This window comes from Trachurus trachurus, assembly GCF_905171665.1.
Source record: "Trachurus trachurus genome assembly, chromosome: 10".
Lineage (NCBI taxonomy): Eukaryota > Metazoa > Chordata > Actinopteri > Carangiformes > Carangidae > Trachurus > Trachurus trachurus.
Window position 1 is genome coordinate 26,920,153 of NC_139894.1, and position 24,631 is coordinate 26,944,783.

The following is a 24,631-nucleotide window of genomic DNA, read 5'->3' on the forward strand; positions in this document are numbered from 1 at the left end:
GTCGACATGCGGGTGAGCAGATAATGAGTGAAATTTGAATTTTGGGTGAACTATCCCTTTAATGTAAAAAAAAAAAAATGATTGTTGCAGCTTTAAAGTCATGAACGTAAGTTTGGATGTTAGTGCACCAACTAGTGAATTGTGATTGTGTAACATTGTGAATTCAGAGCCAGTCTGCTTCACGGCTGGAAGACGAAGCCCTCTCACGTTTCTCTTTGTTCGGCCTCATCCGTCAACACGAGCTGAGATCAAGTCTGGTTGAGTGGAGTAAAGACTCAGCAGAGGCTTCAGTCCTCACTGAGTCTGTGGCATCTGGAGTCTCATTCAAGAAAATACTAAAATAGCAGGCAAATTATTCCAAAAAATATATGATGACAGTGACACTCGGTGCTATTCTTCAGTATAATTCATTATAAGCCAGGAGCCATAGCAAGAGAGGGAGAGAGAGAGAGAGACAGAGAGAGCATCTGGTGATGTTGAGATGATTTACTTTGGTGTGACGTGGAATTATACATCAACAGTCGAGTCTGTGACAAGACTAAATCTCAGAAAATGTGAGAAATGGATTTAAGGATGTGCTGCTTGTTCTGTTGCAAGTCTAAAAATCATACCTAAATCCCACTTACATAACTGCCAGCGGTTTGGAGGGTACTTCATAGGGGGTTTGACTTTTTCTTTCCAATTTGCTGACTGTCGTACTCTTTCTGTGGGGCTTCGCTCCCATTGGCCCATTGGTTTTCACTGATTTTTTATTTTTTATTCAAAAACATTTTCAACACTGAGGCTGCAGTGGTGGTTTCAGCCAGCTGCTAACCCTAACCCTAACCCTCACTACAGAGAGCAGAGGATTTGTCATGTCAAAAACATCCGTACAGTGAGAGCAGTTATGTTGACATATGATGACCTGTATGGCTGCACCCATTTCCTTATACAAACATAGACTTTAAATATATATTCATGAATTTATATATTGATATTAAAATGTATATTAAAATATACTGTACATATTGTGATTTTAGTATAAGGGCATTTCATGTTTGATATAAACTTTTCTTCATATATCCAGAGGGTGTATTATGTGATGATAACGTGTGTGCATACATACTGTAAGCTTGATGTAGAGATATGCTGTTTTTTTTTTTTATGTGACCAACTTTCAGTTTCCATTTCTCTGGCTCTGGTCCAGAAAGTAGACACGTCCCCTTTGTAATCCCAAATATCAAAGTCTGATTGTTTGGTTGAAAACAGCCACCAATGACCACAACACCACACCTGGTTGAACCACTGGAAAAAAAAAGTGGCTTTTTCACTGACACTGAAAAAACGTAATAATCCAGGTTGAATTTAGTTCATTATCACTTTAACATCTATCACAGTCATTTCTTTTGCTGTCTACTCTACAGTGTGAGACGTAGATGACCATCCTGCTAAATCTGAAATTGTAGTTTTTTGAGTTTGAGTCTTGCAGCAGAGTAACACACACACACACATACAGACCTACAGTGTCTTATATAAATGCATGAAGCTCAACTTGTGCTGCACACATGTCAGGAGTAAGTGGAAGCTGCAGCAGAGCTGTGAGGAGCTGTGGGCTACACAACAGTCCTGGAGCTGATCAAGCGTATCTCATCACTACAACACTGTAGTGTATGTGTGTGTTTGTATGCAGGCCCATGTGGGTGTGTTAGGCCCACATTGTGCATGTAGACGTGTGTGTGTGTGTGTGTGTGTGTGTGTGTGTGTGTGTGTGTGTGTGTGTGTGTGTGTGTGTGTGTGTGTGTGATGTGTGTTTCACTGGCTGTGTGTGCGTTTGTGTGTAAATGGTGCTGAGTTGTCTCTTTGCTTTAGCTTCTCTGTGTGTTGCCTACGCTGGTGTCAGTGATGCAGTCTGTTGTAGTTTTTAAGGAGAGAAGAGAGAGAGTGAAACTCTCCTGAGACCGATGAAGCACATGCGCGCACACACACACACACACACACACACACACACACACACACACACACACACACACACACACACACACACACACACACACACACACACACACAAACATTGCTCCTTAGTGAGAATCTACTGTAGAGAGTTTTTGAGGCAAGATTTTTTTCTCCATAAGCTTCAGTTTGTCTTTGCTTTTCAGGACTCACACCACTGCATGTACGTCAAATATTATTGATTTTCCTTCGTTCTTTAGCTATCGCTCATGTGAACTTTGACCTGCTGCCTCAGGTTTTGACCCCTGACATCTGAACCCTCACGGATTTTAATCCGCCACACACATATACACACACACATTTTGAATTGATAGACAAATTGAATGTTTTATGTAAATTTCAATAACGCAAGCTTTTATTTTCTCTCTCTCTCCTCTCTTCCTCACACTTCCCCTCTGACTCTCCGTCTCTCTGTCTCTCCTTCTCTGTCTTTCTCTCTCTCTGTCCAGCCTCTGCTCCTAAACTGCGGCTGATGCGAGGCCAGTCTCTGGTGGAAGGGGACAAGCTGTACTTGAAGTGCGAGGCGTCGGGGAATCCCAGCCCTTCCTTCCGCTGGTACAAAGATGGACACGAGCTTCAGAAAGGCAGAGACCTCAAGATAAAGACCAACAAGTGAGTCTATCAGGCTGATGATCAGCCTCACGACTGCATGGACCAGAAGTTTCCAAATGTTAGAGATCCAGACAGATGAGTGTGTTCAAACAGATGCTGCAGTGGTTCCTGTTGTGCTGCTCCGTAGGATACTTTACTCTTGTCTGTACCCAGACTGAAGCCGCTGTTAGCAAGCAAAACTTTTACTCCCTGTTTACCAAACTTCTATAAATCTACAATAAGTAAACCTTCAAGTTACAGATACATTATCAGTATATTACATCAACAATTAATCAAATGACCTTTGAGCACAGTGCTGCAGGAATGAGTCCTAAACCTGGAAATTAGTCAGCATCACACACAGCACCTCTAGAAGTCTACGAGTCTGGTTGCTGGCTTGGAGGTGAACATACAGAACAGCAAAAGCACAACAGAAAGAACACATGAACTTCACATACTCTACATAGTAACACGTGTGGTCACATATTACTATATATGTTAATTTGTTGTCAATCAAATAATATACCTTTGGGTAATAAAAGAAACATCTCGGGAATAATTTGTGTGGATTGCCAAATTCTGAATAGATATTGTGTGTTTTTTAGTGTGATTGTTGAAACAAATGGCAAGAAAAGAGAAAAGAGAATGTGCATGCTGATTAAGCCTTGATAGAAAACCATGTAGAGCACATGTGTAAAACATGTTACCACATGTTGAAAATGGGTTCTCATGGGAATTTACATGTAATTCACATAAAATTGGGCCAAACCACATCATGTTTCCCATGTGCAAATATCATGATTCCCATGTGCAAAAAATTTCACATGTGAATCACATGTGCAGTTCATGTGGTTTTTCTGTAAGGTTAAGCTAGAGACCAATAAAGTGTTAAAGGACAATTCCTAAATCGTTGTCCTGATGGTCACCCGGTGTTGGGGGGAGCAAAAAACGCAACTAAAATTGATGCAGGCAAACCGGAGTTACACCATGGCTAGACGGCGCTAGGGATAGCGACAACGCTAAAGTATGGGGGCAATTTTTTCAACCACAACAAACACTCAAAAAACAATCAAATATCTATGGTACATGACTCAAATCCTTATGACACACCACTGAACTCATAAACTGTACGGTTATACTGAGTATAAACAGTATAAACTTTGTGTTTTTGCATGTAATCACTCACCTCACAGCCGAAATCTGAAACGTCCTGGAAAGACATTACTATTCGATCGCAGAGCGCCTTCTCCCCGCCACAGAAACAAACACTTTTTCCTTGTTGTGATGATTTCTTTACAAAAATAAACGGTCGAGCAGTGCAGTAATGTCCAAAATATCTCCGACCGTTTATTTTTGTAAATAGATTTATAATCTTTTTCAATAGAACCTCCCCTACCTCCATCACCAGCCCCAAATCACTGCCGCTCCCAAACTAAATGAATTATTGTACCACTGAAGAATCACACACACAAGTTACATTTAACAATCAAAAATAAAAAATAATGTTGAGTTTGAAAAAATATTTTAACTCTTAAACAATGTGTTTACTCTCACCAGTATGATGGCTACAGTCAGTTTGGCACTCACAAAAAATATAAACATGTTTATTGAACACTGTTAATGCACAAAACATCAGCAATAACTACAGGTGCCTGCAGGACCAAAATATTCAGTATAGCTAACTCACACCAGTGAAGAATTACAGTGAACATGAACTGTGGATTCTGCGTTGTTGTACTGTATGTCCTCTACATAGTGTTGTGTTAAGATGATTAAGAGGATATTTATCAAAACTAACTGGTGTCATTAAAGATCATCCTTTACTTTGCTTGAAATTTGAAATCAACCATTTAGGGCCGGATTTACTAAAGGTTTGCGTGTATTAAAACGTGTGCAAACGTGATTGCACGCGCAAACACACGTGGAACCTGATCTACTAACCGGGCGCACAGAGGATTGCGTCTCTCAAACGGGCAAACTAGCACGAGCGATCCATTTAGCGTGTTTGCCTTGATGAATATGTAAATATGGGCGTTTCTGCTAGAACGCGCAAAATACTGGGAGGAGTAGATGCAAATAGATTTATTTAGCGCACGCAATGTTATTTACCAAACCAGGAAGAGATTGCGGTGGCTGTTTTTGCGTCTTTATTCACCACGTCTGAAAACCATGTACTAACTGATACAACTTTGTGAAAATGTATGCGTTTATTGATTTGATGCAGCCCCATGATCTTACATCTCTGCATTTCCTCACGTCCAAAGTCTTTTACGCGCCGTCACGCACAGCGCACGTCTGTCCTGCAATGCGCTCCTCTCCTCTCCAGTACCTGGCTGCCTTCACCCGTCTTTGATCCCTCTGGTCAGTGGTCAGAGCGTTTAGATCCGTGTGTCCCACCTGAGCTCTCTATTAATCCACTGGATCATCACACACACACACACACATATGAAACTGGAGACTGACACAAACTCGTTTAACAGAGGATTAAAAGCATGGTTAAAAGCAAAACAACAATGCTCACATGATGTATAAATATGGACTTTTTTATTGTTACTATTTTTACTGTTACGATCATGATTCTGTTTACTCAATCTCCTCTCGTTGATCTTGTGCTCTGTATTTTTTAGTATGTTACTGTCATGATGTAGTGTCATGCACTTGGTTTTATCTCATACTGTTGATAATATGTTCTGTATTTTTAGATTAGCCGCCTATGGACTGGTGTTGAAAATTAGCACTTGTGCTATACACACTCAAGCAAAGCATCTGGTCTGTCCACTGGAACAGTCTTAATGTATTTGTGATGTCCATATCAAATAAATAAACATAACATAACATAACATAACATAGGTGTGTGATTGTCGCTGCAGCTGCTGCCTGTTCGTCACTATATGACGAGTTGGGCCCTGTAGCGATTTGTGTTCATTAATCTAAACAGAGCGCGAGAGAGAGATGAACACACATGCTGTCACTGTATGCATCGGATCAAATGTCATTCTGTCCCTTCGTCCATCCAGCTCTCTGTCCACTCTCTCCATGGCGGAAACGATTACCACGCGCAAAACCCTCATTTTTTCATTTAGCGGGTTACTCTTAGTAGATCAGCTGTTTTGCGCGCACTAACCAAACACGCAATATTTTAGCGGGTGCAAACAATTTAGCGCCCGTTATCTGGGAAATGTTTTTAAAAAATGATGCATCATGCAAGCCTACAAAATTAACAGTTGTGCTCTCACTAACAGATTTTGGAGTTACTGTTAAATACCTGTCCTTTAATTACGTTGTTTTTTGTTTACTTACTTCCTCAGGGTAAACATTGAAGGGGCAACAGTAAACCAGTAGACCAGTCTCTACAATCCTGTTTTCACAGTAGCTTTGCTGGCCGATCACAATAAACATTTTGTACATAAACATCAATTGTTTCTGGTCGTGTCTAGGCTGGAAATAAAAATTACATTTCTTGTCCAGTCAGAGATGACTCTGCTGTTTTTTCTGAAAAACAAAACAACAACAACATAACAGTAACCGACAGTGTCTTTTTATCTGCTCTGTATCACCCTCTCTCTCTCTCTCTCTCTCTCTCTCTCTCTCTCTCTCTCTCTCTCTCTCTCTCTCTCTCTCTCTCTCTCTCTCTCTCTTTCTCTGAAGAAAAAACTCAAAGGTGCAGATCAGTCGTGTCCGTGTGGAAGACTCTGGCAACTACACTTGTGTGGCTGAAAACTCACTAGGACAAGAAAACGTCACGAGTATAATCAGCGTGCAGATCTGTGAGAAGTGACACATCTATCTATCTATCTATCTATCTATCTATCTATCTATCTATCTATCTATCTATCTATCTATCTATCTATCTATCTATCTATCTATCTATCTATCTATCTATCTATCTATCTATCTATCTATCTAGTAGAATTCATCCTGTATATGACAGTAACAATTACAGAGAGCTTTTACTCTGTTACATTCAGTAACTTCAGCTAAACTAGAATAACATGTGGTTATGATAAAGGTTGTATGAATAACAGAAGTCTAAGACCACTTTGTCCAACTGCACCTGTCTTTACACTCACCTAGTGCAAAGTGACTGGTGTCTGCCCAAAGAGTAAACAGATTATGTCCCTTTAACATCTTGGAAATTCACCAAAGACGTTTGATAAGTCAGTAACATAGCAGCATTAAAATTGAAGAGGTGACAGCCTTTTTTGTCTGTTTGTCTGTCTGTCTGTCTCTCTGTGTCTTTCCGTCCGTCTGTCCTCCTTGCAGTGACCACCACCACCCCATCTCCGGGTGTGAGTCACGCGAGGCGCTGTAATGACTCGGAGAAGACCTACTGCGTCAACGGAGGAGACTGTTACTTCATACATGGTATTAACCAGCCGTCCTGCAAGTAAGTTGTTTGCTGACTGTGGCACCGTCCCCTCAGTCATCACTGTGTGGTCACTCCCCCTGTCTCTCCTCCCTCCCTCTCTCTCCCTCTCTCTCTCTCTTTGTCTTTCTCTTTCTCTCTGGCCTCACACTGTGTCACTGCACCACCTTGTCGTCTGTCCCCTGGTTGTATCTGAGCCACAACCACTGGGGTCCAAATGTCTGAGGCCATCGTCCTGTTGAAAGAGAATATTGAATTTGAGTGTGTCTGATTTTGTCTTCTTTTTAAAAAAATATTCAACAACAAACCTTTATACATCTAGTTCCTTATTTCAGTCCTGTATGTGAAATCCTCATTTCAGCAAAACTGATAGCGTCACTTTCATCAGTTAGCAAGAATGCTGGTAAAAAAAACAATACAGACTATTATCATTCCTGTCACCAGAGACCAGGATAGGTTTAGACGTCTGAGCAGAGAGAGGAGCAGGAAACGCAGCTTACATTAACAAACAGTTAACATGACAGTCCTGCTTTTCCTCTCCCTGTGCTGAAAAATGTGTTGCACAGAGGAACAAAAGCCGAACAGGACGTCCCGCTGACGTAGAACATTAGCTGCTGTCGGTCACTCAGTTGGCATGTGACCACAAAACATTCTGCAGGCTGAGGACGCTCACTGAAGCAAAGTGAACAGAGGACACGAGACAGATTTGTTCACTGTGCATCTTTTATTATAATGATTAAAAATGCCTTTACAACATTATCTGCAGCAAAATTAATAGTTATGAATTACAGTGATTTGGACGTGTTACATTAGTTGTATAAATTGGTACCCAGTGGATTATTTACATTACAGTAATTCAAACTGTGGATTATTAACATAATTTTTTTAGCTGGTTTCCTCACATCTTATTGGCCCTAAATTTACTGTGCGTCTCTGTCTGTGTAGTTGGCGGTCTGCAGGTCAACATGGAGAACGGAAGTGAATATGAAAGCTGCCTGTCACGGTGGAGATGACATGAGGCTGAAGCCTCAACAGTCGGACAGTTATTTATTCCTTTTGATTTCAGAACTTTTTAAGAGGTGAACAAGATCAGATCCCCCAACAAACCTGCCGGAAATTGTACCAGAAACATCTGCATGTCAGCTGGACATGATGGGATGTTGGGAACAATATTGATATAATATTATGTAGCTTTTTTTTATCAGGCAGGTCAGCATTTAACATGAATTACTCAGGCATGACAGGAAGCAGCTATGGTAGTGTTATATTTAATTTATTGGAGCTGCTTAGTCCATTTGTTCTTTGTGTTTTCACTCACCTCAGTGTGAGCTCACTGCTTTTGGTTTAGATTCTGTTTTGCTGCAGGTTTCGCTCTCATTATGTAGCTAACACTTTAAACCTGCATGTGACCCACCTCTGGGGTCACGTCCTCCAGAGGACACGCCCGGCCAAGGTGAAGATGGAGCAGACATGACAGTCTGCCCTACAGAGGATTTTTTAATTTGTGTCGGCAGCTGTGTCCACTCTTACCGTTGTGTTGCGACGGCATGGGTCTTGTTGCCTGCGCTGAAACACAACACTTGTGTAGTGTATTCTTCAGCTCTCTGGTGTGTTATTTTCATTACTAGCGCACAATGAATCTCGGGATATGTTGGGCCACGAAGAAACCGCCCACTGGATCCTTCGTTGCCCGGGAAAGTGTGCTCAGCCACATTTAAAGGAGCCTTTACGTAAAATGAGACGGCCAAGTTGCTCCGTTGTGATGTAATCAGTCTTCAAATGCAGCCTCTGAAGGATACGGCCCCTGAATTGGGACACAGGTTTTAGTTCTCTGTGGTGCATTCGCATGCTGTCATAGCATCCAACGTTCAAGACATGACAGTTGTTTTCTGCACTGCAATTCTTTAATCTAAGAAGCAAACGAGCCCTGATCATCCAGACACTGTCCAGTTTCTTTATGTGTGTGTCCGAACAGGTTTAACAAGTGCTTGGCTTCGCTGTAGGGAGAGTTGCAGTTAGGCGTACAGTAGACAGCTCAGGCCAGGTCTGCCTTCCTTTCTTTCCTCCTCTTCTTTTCTCTGAGACTGTTTGTGTCGCCATGTTTTGTGTTGTCCCAGCAGGGAAGAGACAGAACAGGCTGCTACACACAGTAATGGTCTGTTCATGGCAAGATGGATCAGAGGAATAGAACAAGTAACAGTAGCAATGACAATTTCTGTGCTGACGCAGACCATGAGTGGTTAAAGGTGTTCACAGCTCATGCTAACTATCCAGTTTCTTCTTCTGCCTGCCTTTATTTTCAAACTGTAAACATAAAGTGCATCACTTCCTGTGAGTGGGAGGATTTTTTCCTCAGGAAAGAGCCACCAGACTGGTAGGTGTTCAGAACAGCCTGTGCAAAATTTTTAATGAACTGGAGATTGGATGAATCACTGTTGTGTTATATCAATGTGTTACATAGAAAAATAGGAAAAAAACAGGTCATATTTACATCGAAATGTCAGTCTGCTTTCAGAAAAGTTGCGTCCTAATGTCAAAATGAATAGATTATTTTGGAAAAAGTAAATACATAAAAAATCTTCCATTAGTGAAGTAGATGTGGAGAATAGTATCATATGAAAATGGTCTGCTATCATTGCCCTTCTGTGGTACATAATAAACGGTACAGTACAGCTTTGAGATCAGTGCAGTGTTTTGAAAATACAAACTGTGATTGTAACCAAAGCTTTAATTTTAACCTGAGCTGTGACGTCTTTTTTTTTCACTTGGTAGAAGTTTTTTTTTTTTTTTTTTTTTTTTCTTATTTCCTAAACTACGAGGTCATAATCTTTCAGCACCAACTTGCCATACATTCTGTGTCATTTTGTAAATGTTTAACAAACTCTCCTCCTGACAGTGTGGATAGCAGATGGTGTGTATAGTCGAGCGTGATCAAGAGCTTTGTTGTTATGCTTCCTGTACAATTGGATGTATCTCCTAGAAATCCATCCTCAGATCCTCCAGTGTCTGTTCCAGATCGCCGCTCTTTTTAGTCTCTTCATTTCCATCTCTCTCTCTCTCTCTCTTTCTCTCTCTCCCTCAATCTTTCCACCCTTGCTTTCCCCTCTCTGCCTTTCTCTCTATCTCTCATCTGATATACCTTCCGGTCATTGCTGAAGGATAAATCAGGATTTTTTTTTCATGGTGCTGACAAGCAGAAAACTTTGTTGGAGAGGGTGCATACAGACATCATCAGCTGCGTATATAGAAGTACAGGGGTACAAAATGTCCAGGATTGTACAACCCTCTGTGCATGATTGTTCTACACATGAACCCACGGTACATTTTAAAGAAGCCACAGCAAGCTAGCAAGGTGGCAGCAGAGCAGTTTGCAGAGAGTTATTGTCGCTCCTCAGCTTTGTCATCCTTTGTTGGCCTGTCTGTTGGGGCTGGTGGATAACAGGATGTAAATAAGACTGCTGTCTGTAGACTGTCTGCACTGCTTGTTCACTTCAGAGATATGTAGACCTCCACTCTCACACTCACACATACACAGGGAGACACTTACAAATCTGCACAACAGCTGCAAATCAGCGCACTGCGTGGCAGTTGCAGGCAGAAATAATTGTTAATATCCCTGAAATTTGAGGTGGTGTTTGCAAGTTCCTTTGTGCCGCCCATGTAAACGTATAATCTCCTCCTCCCTGAAGGGGAAAGTAATGCTGTACTGCAAAATGGAGTCTGTAGGTTAAAGTGGAGGACAGCAGGCACACTGGCTAAAAACACAGTGTGGAGGTTTAAGTGGAGATCAGTACATACAAACATTCCCCCTGGCAAGCTGTTGACAGGTTAATGCTCAGTGTGTCTTGCTTACTCACTGTTCCCCTCAACCTGTGTTAGAGTCTGTGTGTTTAATCTGAACCATGCTGGTAAACTGCAGCCTGGCAGTTAGCAGAAAACATTAGCCCTCCGAATTCCCAGCTATAGGATGGAAAGGCCAAATCTTCTTTCATGGATCAATAAAGTTCATTTAATCTAATCTAATCTACAAAATGCCATGAGTTCAGGCTTGTATTGATGCCTGAACATAATGCTGTCTGTGTTTGTTTTTTTTACTCATAAATTTGATGAGTCTTTGGATAATGAGTATAACAAAATCACAGGCTTTGCTTTCATTCGGATGGTTGGAACAAAAGGTGTGCTGTTTTTTTCCCCTCTGGTCATTTTCAGGCCTGTGAGAACAGTACAGTTGGAAAAACAAGGGCCGAGCAAGATAAAGAAAGGGTGGAGAGAAGCAGAGAGAGAGAGAGGGAAGAGAGGGGGAAGAGGCAAAAGAGAAAAGAAATGATATACAGTAAAAGCTATGTCGGCAGAGGGCTGCTTCTGCTCCGAGTGTCTCCCACCTCTCTCTCTCTCTCTCTCTCTCTCTCTGCTCTATTTATAACTCTATGGGAAATTGCTGAGTGGGCTCTTCCGAGGGTTTTTGCTGTAATTGATTCAAAATGCAAGTTGTCTCTTCAGTGGTGAGAAAGAGGAGAAAAGGATACCCAGTCAGTGATATGGACAGTATGTGGATGAGGGGAAGCCGAAGGTCCTTGCATTTTAAACTGAATAAATATGTTGACCAGATACTAAATCACTGTAATAAATAGAGTGTGGTCATTACAAGGGCTGGTCGAAATTGCCAGAGAGCTTCTGTTGTCCTATAATGACTGTAATGGGGCCACACCCATAATATCACAGCACTGTGGTTCATTAATTGTTGTGATTCATCTACAGAATAAGGTGCTCTGCAGTTGGATCAGATTTTCTATTACATGCCTATTTTTCATTTGACTGCAGTAAAAGCTGATCTATGATCAATTATAACATCTAAAAGAATAAATCAATTACACCTGGTTGGGTAAAAGCCATGACACCCATTACAGCACCCAATTCAAGACATTTCAGGATTTGAAGCACTCTCTCCAAAAAGATTTTTCTTTATTTTCTCAAGGACATCATTTGAAATGAGGTCATGTAGTGTTTCGTTTAAAGAGACGATACAAATTAATAGAACGGCAGGATCAGTACCTTCCACCAAAAATACCCAAATTCTGATATTTTGGACAATATATGTGCATCAGCTTCATGTTGCTGTGATGCCTTGAGGAGTCTTACTTGTTAGTTTCACTGTTGTGAGTTTGATGTCTGATGCCAGAATATGAATCATATTCAGCCCGTGGTATCGCTGACAGCTCGCCACCCATCCAGAAACAAAACACCACACTCTGCAGCTGCATGTAAACTGCTGCTGTTATTTATGCCCGAGAAATACCAAAACCTCTTCCAACCATTTTCATGCTCACATACTGTGGAGAGTTGTCTCTGTGTGTGTGTGTGTGTGTGTGTGTGTGTGTGTGTGTGTGTGTGTGTGTGTGTGTGTGTGTGTGTGTGTGTGTGTGTGTGTGTACGAAGCAGGAGCATTTGTGTGTGTGCATGCATGCTATTTATTTGTGGAAAACATCACTATTTTTGCATTCATCAGAATGTCGTTTGGGCTAAAATGCTAATTCTTATAGACTTTGTGCATAGGGTTCAGTTTTACAGGTCAAACTTTGTGATGGCTTTCCCACACCAAACACACAAACATAGACGTACACAGAGCAGGGGTGTCGTCAGGGAAGGATGCAGCAGCACTCTCTCAAACTGCTGCATGTGCATGACTTAACCCGACATACCGCTTTCATCCTGCTGGATATTTTTCATCCCAACTCTCAGCTTCATTCAACTTTGACCGTAAAATACAATGACCTCTATAAGGCACATTCAAAGACAGCCTGACTACTTATTATACTAACTGCAGCTGTTGGTCCACACTGCATCATTTTGATAAAGTCATAAGCATAGCAGAGAATATAGTGATACAGTGTGTTTGCTTACATATTCCTTCCCCCATCCACATTTAGTATTTTAATAAGATAATTAATTTAGCACATCATTCATCTCAAGTTTTTTTTAAAGCTGCATTAAAGCTTCTCTAATCAACTTTTTTTTTCTTACATTAACAGTGGATCAAATGTGTAATGTGAAAGGGGACAAACCCACAGGGATTCATCACCTGACTCTGCAGATTCCTCAGCTCCACAGAACATCACAGTTTCTTTAAGCTTATTGATTCATGGCCTGAAACTTTTTTTTTTTTTTTTTTGGTTCAGTCTCCCGGCTCTCAGCAACCTCACTTCCAACAGAAGCAGGCAGCAGTTTTCAGTGGGAAAACCCCACTGCACACAACCTGCCCAGAACCAAACACTGAACATGGAAGCATTCGGTCGGAGAGATTGGTATAGATCAAACCAGAGCAAAAAGAAGATTTAAAGGGTGTAGTGGTTCCCATATGACTGAGTGTGTCGCAAAACAATTGTTGTTGGGATATTTGCCACACTAGCTTTATGTGTTGTGTTTGCTGTACCAACACAATCTGGGACCTGTTCTTTTTACAGTGGCTAACTTATGAGCCAGTCAAAATTAATTGACAGTTTTTGAAAGTTTCTTACTTTGAAATAGAAAAATAATGACAGCATGCATGTATTAGGGAGAACTGAGTATATAAGTCAAATCCAGCACTGGAAATGTCTCCTCATACTTTGCTTCTGCTTTGTGTGACCCATGTGCAATGTGTCTCTCTTCCTGTATCATGTGTGCCACACAGAGATGACATCATGTTCAAAAACCACTTAGCTGGACTCTGAGAAACTTTTACAAATATTACATAACGGGTTAAACAATTTCAATACAAAAATCTAATGTGTAGGACAGTTTATAATGAATATCAAAATAATGGATGTCCATTGTAAATCAGAGTTACATAAATATGTCCCTGACTTGGCTTTTTTTTTTATTTCTTCATGGTTGTGGTCAGGTTGGATTCAGAAATGGATGCAGTAAATGAGAGTTCATAATATATTATAAGGAAATGTGTGTGTGTGTGTGTGTGTGTGTGTGTGTGTGTGTGTGTGTGTGTGTGTGTGTGTGTGTGTGTGTGTGTGTGTGTGTGTGTGTGTGTGTGTGTGTGTGTGTGTGTGTGTGTGTGTGTGTGTGTGTGTGTGAGAGAGAGAGAGAGAGAGAGGTTAGAGGGAAACAAATGTACGTTTTGCCCCTCGCACTTCCTGCACCACCATCACTTGACCCTCATGACTGATGTCTTAACTGTAGCAGTGATGTCATATTGATGGCGGTGACGTCACGGTATGCAGGTCATCTCTCTCTCTCTCTCTCTCTCTCTTTCTCTCTTTCTCTCTCTCTATCTTCTCCTCTCTCTCTCTTTTTCTTCTCTTTCCCTCTCTCTCTGTATTTGGTGGATTGTGCTGTTTCTAACCCCTCATCTCTCTGCTCTCTTGTGTCTCCCTCCCTCCTCCTCTCTTCCCCTCTTTCCTATCTGTCTTGGTGTACTCCTCTCTTACCTCTTGTTTTATCCTCTCTCTTCCCTCTGTATCTTTAACCCTCCCCCACCCCTCTCTGGCCCCTCTGTGTCTTGTTTTCCCTCCATCAGGTGTCCCAATGACTATACGGGGGACCGCTGTCAAAACTCCGTCATGGCCGGTTTCTACAGTATGTCCATTTGCTCTTGTCTTGTCTCCTTCCCACTGAAATACTGCATGCTACATTGGAGGGGTTGGGGGTGTGTTTGTTAATGTGTGTGTGTGTGTGTGTGTGGTGTGCGTTTGCATGCCTCTATGTCCACCCCTTCCCCTCCCTGTCTCCCCTGGTTCCTCTGTGGTTCTCCTCTGGTAACCAGAAACAGCCAATTTAGATATTTTATTATTTACACTAATAAGATATTTTCACTGTAGTTTATCTGATTGAAGTCTTGTGGCCTAGAGAGCTTCTAAAAAGCCCCAGAATCAACAACTCACCAGCAAATGCCATACTTTTATGTTACATCTGCTTGTTAAAATTGTGTATTAAGATGTTAACTGCACACAAAATACTTCTGTTCAAGCGTGATCCAGAGAATAGCTCAAAGAGAAACAGAGGAGACAGAGAATTAACACAGCAAGCACAAATACAGGAGGTTAAGGTTATTTGCTTTTATTGCAACACTGTCACTTTTCTCTGTATATGGTCCATTGGTGCTGTTTAGTTTTCAAGCAGTAAAAGGAAAAATGAACTGATCAAGGCAAAAAACCATGTCGATAGAAACCATTAATACAAGGTTGTTAGTCCTTATTCTGTACTGTGTCCCTCATAAACAAAGAGGAAAAAATATTCCATAGATGTTCCTTTTTGTATCAGGAGCAGTGACAATTAAAGGCTTTAGATGGAGAACAATGTAAGTCTGTCTGACATTGTTTTGAACAGCTGCCAGTCATTACCAGAAGCAACACTGTGTCCAAAATCAAAACAATTTGGCAAGTGCATGAGAATAAGATTAAGAGTAAGAATATATTTCAACATTTCAAGTCTGGTTAATGAGTTTTGAAAGCATCCCTCATGGCTATGCATCAGTCGTGGTATTGATCCTCATATAAGTTGACTTTGTTGATATAACGTATCAGATCAGGATAAAAGTCACAGTGGTGAATGTGATAAGTTTTGTTTTCCTCTCTGAGCATCCATGGACCATCTGATGAACTCTCTCATTGTGGCATGTAGCTAAACACTGCTTCAGATGTTTTAGGGTTGACTTCATAATGTCCAAAAACAATGTTATGTTTTGCTTCTCATCACAGCGTGAAGGAGTAGTTCAACATTTTAATAAAATACACAAAAATTCACTTTTGTTATTGTGTTCAACACAAAGTTTGAGCCAGATGATGAACTTAGCATGAAGACTGGAAGCAGGTAGAAACAGTGTGGCTCTGTCCAAAGGTAACAAACTCTTTAATGCTTACTTACATACCTGCCTCATCTGTCTAACTGTGCAAAAAACTATTGTGTAAAAGCTACACATTGTTATGTGTGCTGAGCCATTTCTTGGATTCTTGTCATCACTTTGAGGTTGCCAGGCAACCAGTATTGCTGGTAGGTGGATTTCTTTTTGCTATTTTTTTGTTACAGAGCCAGTTTAGCTGTTTCCCCATGGTGCCATTCTTCTATGCTGACGCTAGGCTCACACTACAGGAGTTCTCAGTCAAAACTTGGTTCCCCCTCCCCAAAATCTGACCTGGGACCAGGTTATCTGATAATGTGAGGAGTCTATAGGCCCAGTCTGAACCCCCCGAGCTGCAACCGTATTTGATATTTACTATAGGGCGCATGACGTCTGTCCGACTACCTATTTCTCCGACTTCCCATTTCTCCAACCATAAATTTCTTTATTTTTGCGTCCATTAGTCCGACCTCCCATTTCTCCGACTTTAGTAACCCTAACCCTAAACCTAACCGTAACACTGTAGAATAACTCAGATTAATGGGTAGTCGTAGAAATGAGCGGTCGGACTTTTGGGCGGTCGGACTGATGTATGCTCCCCTTTACTATAGGAGTTATAAATTTAGATGATTATGGTTATGGATATGATTAGGTCAGCCACAAGTCAACAGGAGACAGAAAGAACGAGAGGCTGACATCAGTCCTGACGGTGTTGCCAGGCAACATTCTAGCCTTCAAGGCTAACATTAGTTAGCATACTTCTGTCATCTAAAAGTTCAAATCTGACCTCCATTTCTATCGAAGATTAGACAACTCAACAATTTTCTCACTGAGACTTGTTTAGTATTACTAACATTAAAGCTTCCACTGAGTTTGAGTCACTAAACAGTGTGAGCCATGCATGTGCTGCTGTGGCTAACACATTTGTCAAGATATCTATTGTCTTTGCTTGAGAAACTAGGACACTAACACTTATACAATGATTTTCTGAAATGCAAAATACAATCGAAACCAGAGGTAGCTGTGCAAGAAGGTAGATGTTATGTCCCTTGAATTGTTCATGTTTCTTCTTGCGTCATGCAATCCATTTTTAAAATCAAACTCCTGTAGTCTGAGCCTGGCTTAAACTAGATGAATCATCTACTGGTTGCAGCTTCACATTTAGCATTCAGATATGAGATGAGTAGAAACTCTCATATAGCCTAACTCTCGGCAAGAAAACAAATATCTAGAACTTCCAAAATGTCAAACTATTCCTTTAAGTCACAGTGATACACAATGCAGCATATTTTGTAACTCTACTGTGATAGCATGGACAGTGTCATGATAACTCTAGATCCCAGGACACATGCATACAAATTTAGCACAGCGCTGAAGAGTCAATGATTTCTTTAGGCCTGGCCCTGCAGCGTTTATATGGAAAAACAATTTCTCTCTCCCTTTGGGTAAGTCATTGTCAACTTACTGTCCACGCAATCACAGGGAGATAGCACAGAGGGCTGGAGATGACCCTGGTTTTCTTGTTTTCAGGGGTGAAACTGCTGCTTCATGCCATGTTGTCTTGTTTTACTGTTTGTCTGTTTGTGGATGTTCCCACACAGATTGATGTCAGATTTAAACTGAGCATTTTTTTTTTTTTAGATATCATGCAATATCACTGTATGTTATGTCTGTTGTCTTATTTTGACCCCACCATCAAACCTTGTCTACACGCTGAAATCTGTCTGTTGTGCTTTTATTTTGCTTTGTGACGCTCTTTCAGTCAGCTGAAGGAACACCTTCTGTTGTTCTAAATCTGTGTTGATTTGTCACTGCCTGCTTCTCTAGTCTCTGCGAACATAAAGCACTAAGCAGCTAAGGTTAGGGTTGGACAGGAGATTGGCCAACTTCTCCTCTCGTGACGGCCAGTAATGCATGCAAAGCTATGGAAATTGGGAATGCTGAGATGATTTCTCTGTAAATCATATGAAAGGTTATAATAGCTGTATGCAGCGGTAGAGGGACAAAGTGCTATACAAGAGGTATGCTGTAATCAATACAAAGGCACACAGTTGCCATTAGTCAAACGAGTTACAGCACCCACCCCCATTTGCTGTGCCAGCCTCATTGACTGTACTGTGTTTTTATGTTGGAGAGTAACTCACTGCTTTTTATCTTTCGTTTTCTTGTTTTTTTTTCTTTTTTGTCTTGTTTTTTTCTTTTTCTTTTTGTTTTGTATTTCTGTCCAATGTTGTTTACTCCAGAAATGAGGTCTAGTAAATATAGCAGTAAGTGATGTGGCTTCTTGTCTTGCTGTCTTTGTCCGTCTGTCTTTGTCTTTGCATGTCTTTCCTGCCTGCTGGCTTCTCTTTCCTTCTGCCTTTGGTTCATTTTCTCCCTTCGCTTTTGATTTTTGTTTGATTAAGTTTTATTTTTCCTGTCATTTCTGGGGGTCACAGAGCTGAGGCTGTCTGAATTGTCTGTCTGTTACTGGACGGTACACATGTCAATCACTATGACTGACAGCACTAATTAACTTATATCCTGGTTCAGCGTATACAGGACATGAAAATAATATATCTGCTCCAAAGTGGACATTACACCTGACCCTATCTGTGTCTTTCCTTTTACCACGACAACTTTCTGCGCTGGCAGAGCTTCTCAGAATTGAATTTATGGGTATGGAACATTATTATTCATTTTGCTGTGCTTAAAGAGTTTGCCAAGATCCTCACACAGTCACACATTATTGTGCCATCTTTCTTTCTAAAATCAACAACTAGGTCTCTCTCAACCTGTCCCTCTTTTTCTCCTGCCCACTAACCTGGTTTTAAGACATGTAACCTCCCCTCTTTGCATGCACTCTTCTCATAGCCTGACAAATTTAGAGGAAAAGCCATTGAAGACAAAAACTAATTAACTGGGGAAAATGCATTGATGAAGTGCAGAGGTGAATTAAAACAATGATACAAAGAGCAAAGCTACTTTCTGTGTTCAAAAAATCAAAGAATTGATAAATACAAGGATCTGGCTCGTCCTCCGGGCTTTGGCAATGTGCTTATTGGCTCCAGCATTCTGTCAGATAAAAGCATGCAAGTTGCAAGTATTTTTGCAAAGCGCTGCCAAAAGCCAGCAAAAGGCCTGACCACATCGTCTGTCCTTATTATTCTGCCCATGATTGACTCAGTGTCAGAGTCAAGAGCTCGCCTGTCCTAAATCACGATTGCTGTTGGCTCCACTGTGCCAGCGAGCTCGCCTTCCTATTTCCCTTTGCCTTTCTGTATCAGTTCCCTGTGACACACACACAATGCCGGGCCGAGGCTCTCGTAGGCTTGTCAATCCCTACAGAGGCCCTTTATTTAGAAACGCTGCCCCTCCCTCACTCCCCCCCTTTCAGTGGCGTGTCCAGGGCTTTTTGAGGGAGGGAGGGGGGGAAAGGTGAGGTGACAAATCGGGTAAAGGGGACAAGGTTTGATTTACCTGCTACAAACTGATCGTGGAAATGATATATTTGAGAAATCAGCTCTGTGTTTAACCTTATTTTGTTCTTCTAAGGAACCACAGCTCTGTTTGACATTGATGGTTTTCACCTGCAGACTGCTCACCGGTGCTGCTGTGTAAAGCGAACAGCTTAGGTTTTAGTCTGAACCGAATAGAAACACTGGAACTGAAACTAACAAAATGTTTGTGTTTGAGAAAGTATATGACTTTGAAAAGAATATCTTACCCTGCAGGGACTTTAATTTAGCCGTAACTAACAATCCAAGGACCTCTATAATCCAGTTTTAGTTGATAAGGGGACAAAGTCACGCCGGTCTTTGGTTAATGGGGCTGCTTCCTCCCTGGGCCTTCCTCCTGGACACGCCCCTGCTCCCCTCTCAGTCCCCTTCCTCCCCCTCTGTCTACGTGGTTCCTCCTCCTCCTACTACTCCTCCTTCACCACTTTGCTTTTTCTCCTTTTATTCTCTCCCTCTTCCCCTCATGTTCTTTTCTGTTTGTTGCTTCCTCTGTCATTGTATCGTTGCGCCTGCCATTCTGACTCAGTGTTACGCCACAGTGGGCCTCGAAAATCTGGATTAACTAAAACACATGAAGATGACATAGTAGCGTATTCACACAGCATCAACACAGACCTGTTAGGACTTCACCAGTTTAATGCAGTGTCATGTGATGTCACAGTGAGGACTTATAGGACCTGTATTGGATTCAAACTGGTTTTGAGCAGTGGTCAGATTTAGATCAATATGATTTAAAGCCTTTTCTAAGTTCAGCTATTGTTGAGCATTAGCAGCTAACTGACCAGTGTAGAAGAAAAATTGTGAGTTCGGCATCACACTTCACTGTTTTACTCACCAAGAGCTGCCTCCAGAGGTGCAACATCAATGTTAACTCTTGTTTCCATCAACTCTTTTTCTTCCACTTGAGTTAGCATGCTAACCAGCTAGCTCTCATTACATTACCTTCAGTCTGCCCTGACGATTTAGCACTGCTCAGAGGGCAGATTATAACCTCTTGCATTATAAAGACATTGGTGACCATAGATCATGACAAACCCCAGTCAATGAAGAAACCTACTAATAGGTCCTTTAACAAGTAGCCTACCCCCAAGCCCCGCAAAAAAAAGTTTGCCAATTTCCAGTGGTTTACTTCTAATTTTGCAATAGGGATGTATGTAGGATGCTGCCATGACTGTGAGGTTAAACTTTCTACCAGACAGAGCAGAAAACCACTGCTTTGCACACTGGAGTTATGTTGTTACGTACGTTAAAAACAAACAAAAAAAAGATGAAAAATTAAGACCTCACTCACAGAAGGATGCTATGCTGCAGTTTTTTGGGTAACACTTTATTTTAAGGGGTCCTTGTTCTTGTGTATCTACCTAATTAATTACAGTGTAATTACCTATGTAACCGTATGTAATAACATGTACTTACATTGTAAATACATAGTGTATTTTGGTGTACTTACAGGTCCTTGTTACACTTGTAATAAGAAATGCCAAAGTGGCCTCTCTCTGCACAAGCATTTCTTATTACAAGTGTAACAAGGACCTGTAAGTACACCAAAATACACTATGTATTTACAATGTAAGTACATGTTATTACATACGGTTACATAGGTAATTACACTGTAATTAATTAGGTAGATACACAGGAACAAGGACCCCTTAAAATAAAGTGTTACCGTTTTTTGTTACCATAGGTAGAAGGTTCATAACATCACCAGAATGTCTGGTGTAAGCTTTGGTCAAGCAAGGGAGTTGATAGATTTATTTTTATTTTTATATTTTTAAAGGAACTGCAGGAACATATTATACACAAAACATAGATGTGCTATTTACCCCTTAAAATAAACCTTTAGGCATTTGTCTTTATTAAAACATTTTTAAAACAAAGTTTGATCTCACTTCTAAACCACTGTGGTGTTGACACTTTGAACCTTTCTTGTCTTTTTCCATCCATCCTGGCATGATGCATTCAGATCCTGGCCAGTGCCACCTGTAGCATTACATCCCCATGACCATTGTAAATACTCTGGTGTAGGTAGAGCAGGAAGTCAATGTCAGCATGTAGGTTTACATCTCTGCTTTCCATCATACAGTAATAGTTTGTAGACCTAATCTTTTATTATAGTATCACTGTATGGGTGTAGTACAGTTAAAACTGAAAGACATGACAGAGCAGGCGACAGGATGGCAACAGATAATAAGTGACAGATAATAGAGAGAATAATAAGTGTGAAAACTGTTTCCGTAGTTACCGTCTATGGAGAAGTGCTCATGCTGTATGTGTGTGTGTGTGTGTGCGTGTGTTTATTTTTGTCTGTTTTGTGTGTGTCTGCAATACATGAATGTGTGTGTGTGCGCATGTGAACGTGTGTGTTGTATGTGTTTGTGTGTTTCAATCCACAGAGGCTGAGGAGCTCTACCAGAGGCGGGTGCTGACGATCACAGGCATCTGTGTGGCGTTGTTGGTGGTTGGCATCGTTTGTGTGGTGGCCTACTGCAAAACCAAGTACGTGTCTTCAAAGAAAAGATCAAATGATGTCCCATTATAAAAAGGCTCAAACCTTCAAATGAACCCACTGTAAGAAAAGTTGGTAATGAGCTGCTTCTTCTCATGCTGTAGCGCAGAGGATGTGTTCGGACCCTTAAAGTACAGTCTAAAAGGACAAAGTTAAAGTGACCAAAGTAAAAGTCCTTGTTCAGTAGGAAAATAATTAAATCACTCACAGACGTTCACACTATGGTGTTCGACATCACTTTCTTTGGCAGCTGGTTGAAGTTCTGCCTGGTCTACAATTTTTAAATTAAGTTTGGTAGTTTAATGGTTCCCAACTGAGGAGTCAAGACGCCTCCGAATGGTCACAAAATAACTCTGTGGGGTCGTGAGATGTTTTATGGAAGATGAAAGAAGAAAAAAAGGTTTGATATATAAATTTATATATAGTTTATTTTCTCCAGTCTTTTTTGTGAAACATGATGACATGATCTCTTTGGAGGTCCGTTGGTTAGTTGAATTAAACCACCTGAGAAGTTTAGAAATGAATGTAGTGAACCTTTGAGAACTCCTACAGATTGAATAATTCGTATTTGTATGTCGTATGGTTGGTTTATTATGGTGGCTATGTACAATCAGTACTAAAATGTAATTATTTGATTTCCCTTTATGTATTGTTCTTCATGTGAGCTTTAGATGCTTTGATATTGTTGCCTTGACCATAAAATGAACATTGTGATGAGTAGTGGACAATCTGTAAAGATAAAGTAACTGTCTATAGATTAGTCTCTTCTACTTATTGTTTCTTTTTTATTATCACCTACATATCCAGGAAGCAGAGGAAGAAGATGCAGAGTCATCTACACCATAATCAGAATCCGTGTGTGGAGCCACCCATCCCCAATGGACCCCAATACCCCAGGCTGGGTCCTGAGGACATACCCATGATTGATGTGAGTCCAACCAGTAGAAACACACAGCAGAGGCAGGTGAAGGTGCAGGTGCAGGTAATCTGAAAGTCAGGTTTCACAGAAAAATTGTGAGAAAATCTTATTGAGTTTCACCCCACAACAGCTGTGCACTTCATGCTTACAAGAAACCGCCAACAGGTCACTGCAGACAGACTCCTGACCTTCTCAGCGGCAGAGCTGCTCTCCAGCCAAAAATAAATCACAACCTACTGTTTGGTTTTTTTTGTTTGGTTTTTTTTTCAAATTCAACAAACATAACTTCAATTCAATTGAATTTTAAAAGCAGTGAAAAGTTGTCAGTTCTTGGCAAGGAGGATAAGAAAGATTTATCTATTTATTTATCAATCTTATTATTTATTTATGTACTCATTTATTTATTTGATATGATGGTTAGTTAGTGCCAAGCTTGGTGTATTTGCCAAATTGTACAAGAGGCATTTTTGGCATATTTTGTTTCAACCTCTGATAGGGTACAATAACAGCAACACAGCACAACAAGAGCAATTAATTAATATACAGTTATCTATTAACAACTAATTACAACACAGAGAACAACACTGACTTCACTTTTCCATTAAAGAGCTACTGAGATAAATCCAGATCTATCAGTGCTTTAAATTAAATATAACTGCCCTATAAATAGGATTTTGGTGTCAAAATGTTCAGAATCCCCTCAGATATTCATAAATGCTAAAGCAGGGACAGAAGAAGAACAAGACAGTAAAAGTGGATGTAAATTTCATCTGAGCAAACTGCAGGAAGCCCACAGAGCCTCAGCCGGTTCATGTCTCTTTAGGTGGTGATGGTGATAGTGACTTTATTTAGCTTTGTCACTTTGATTTAACTCCACCAAGAAGGCTCCATTAGCCTTCAGAGCGGTTTTGCCTCCAAAAGAGTCTTTGTGCAAATAAAACTCTGATCCACTGACAACAAAGGGAAATGTGGTGGCACAAAGCTGACAGACATTACAGAAAGGGCAGATAACACCTACCTTCCTGTTGGAGACATAATAGGCATGAGTCAGCATAATGGCAGCAGTGAAAACACAGTGAGGATAGACAAGTGATGGGAAGTTAAATATGTACAAAGAGTCATGTCATGGTTAGATGTCAGCTCATACTTTTTTCACATTTATCATCTGTTTGTTAAAAGTAAAAGTGTTGAGATGCGTGTTTTTGTGTGTGTGCTCATAGCAGTATGTTATGAACTCCCCTGGGAGATGTGAAGCAGGTGAAGTGTGAGGGCCAGGTGAGGTCAAGGTAGACTGATCCACAAATACGCAACACAGAAACATATCACGAGATGGGAGGTAGCTCACTTAACCCCGTGAGTGGGTGGAGCTGAGGCAACCGTATCACCTGGTCTGGGGGGAGGTGGAGGTTGGCGGCTGTGGAGCTGCTGTGGCCATGTAGCGACTGGGATGCCCTGAGCTACGGCCTCGCCGAGTCCGGTCTCGCCGGGTCGTACCGGGCCCAGAAGCGGTAGCTACGGAAAGAGCGGGTAAGTGAAGCAACTCCCATGCTCACGGAGTTACACACACATACAGGCAGGTACACAAACTCACGTTCTGTGCACACATGAGAGAGAGATAACCGCAGGAGCAAGCGGGAGGTTTAAATCAGGTCAGGCATAGTTTGATAAAGGAGCAAATCGTGGTTGATGCTGTACCGATGCAGTCCCGTTTGTCCATGTGTGTTACACAGTACAAGGATGTCCCTACCACAGAGCGTGTGATCAACCACGAACCAGAGGGTGCAGGCAACTTCGATTGCAGCCGGATGTCGACCCGCTCCCACCACTCGACCACTGCCTCACATGCTTCCAGGTAGGAGGCAAACACACACACACACACACACACACACACTGATGCACATGGAAATCAGCATGACATTGTAATGCAGGATCT

At 41.2% G+C, this 24,631-nt stretch overlaps 1 protein-coding gene across 1 annotated transcript in view; it reads left to right on the forward strand.

The window, feature by feature from the left end:
- Positions 1 to 24,631, forward strand: part of nrg2b (neuregulin 2b) — a gene marked incomplete at both ends in the record, with an annotated part of 54,346 nt that overhangs the window by 23,428 nt on the left and 6,287 nt on the right. The window contains 9 exons of the mRNA XM_083980338.1: positions 2,439 to 2,601; positions 6,229 to 6,347; positions 6,844 to 6,967; positions 14,457 to 14,515; positions 18,020 to 18,043; positions 18,411 to 18,434; positions 21,667 to 21,769; positions 22,587 to 22,707; positions 24,429 to 24,550. Of these exons, the coding sequence (XP_083836464.1) occupies positions 2,439 to 2,601; positions 6,229 to 6,347; positions 6,844 to 6,967; positions 14,457 to 14,515; positions 18,020 to 18,043; positions 18,411 to 18,434; positions 21,667 to 21,769; positions 22,587 to 22,707; positions 24,429 to 24,550 (859 nt within the window). The remainder of the gene's footprint in view (positions 1 to 2,438; positions 2,602 to 6,228; positions 6,348 to 6,843; positions 6,968 to 14,456; positions 14,516 to 18,019; positions 18,044 to 18,410; positions 18,435 to 21,666; positions 21,770 to 22,586; positions 22,708 to 24,428; positions 24,551 to 24,631) is intronic.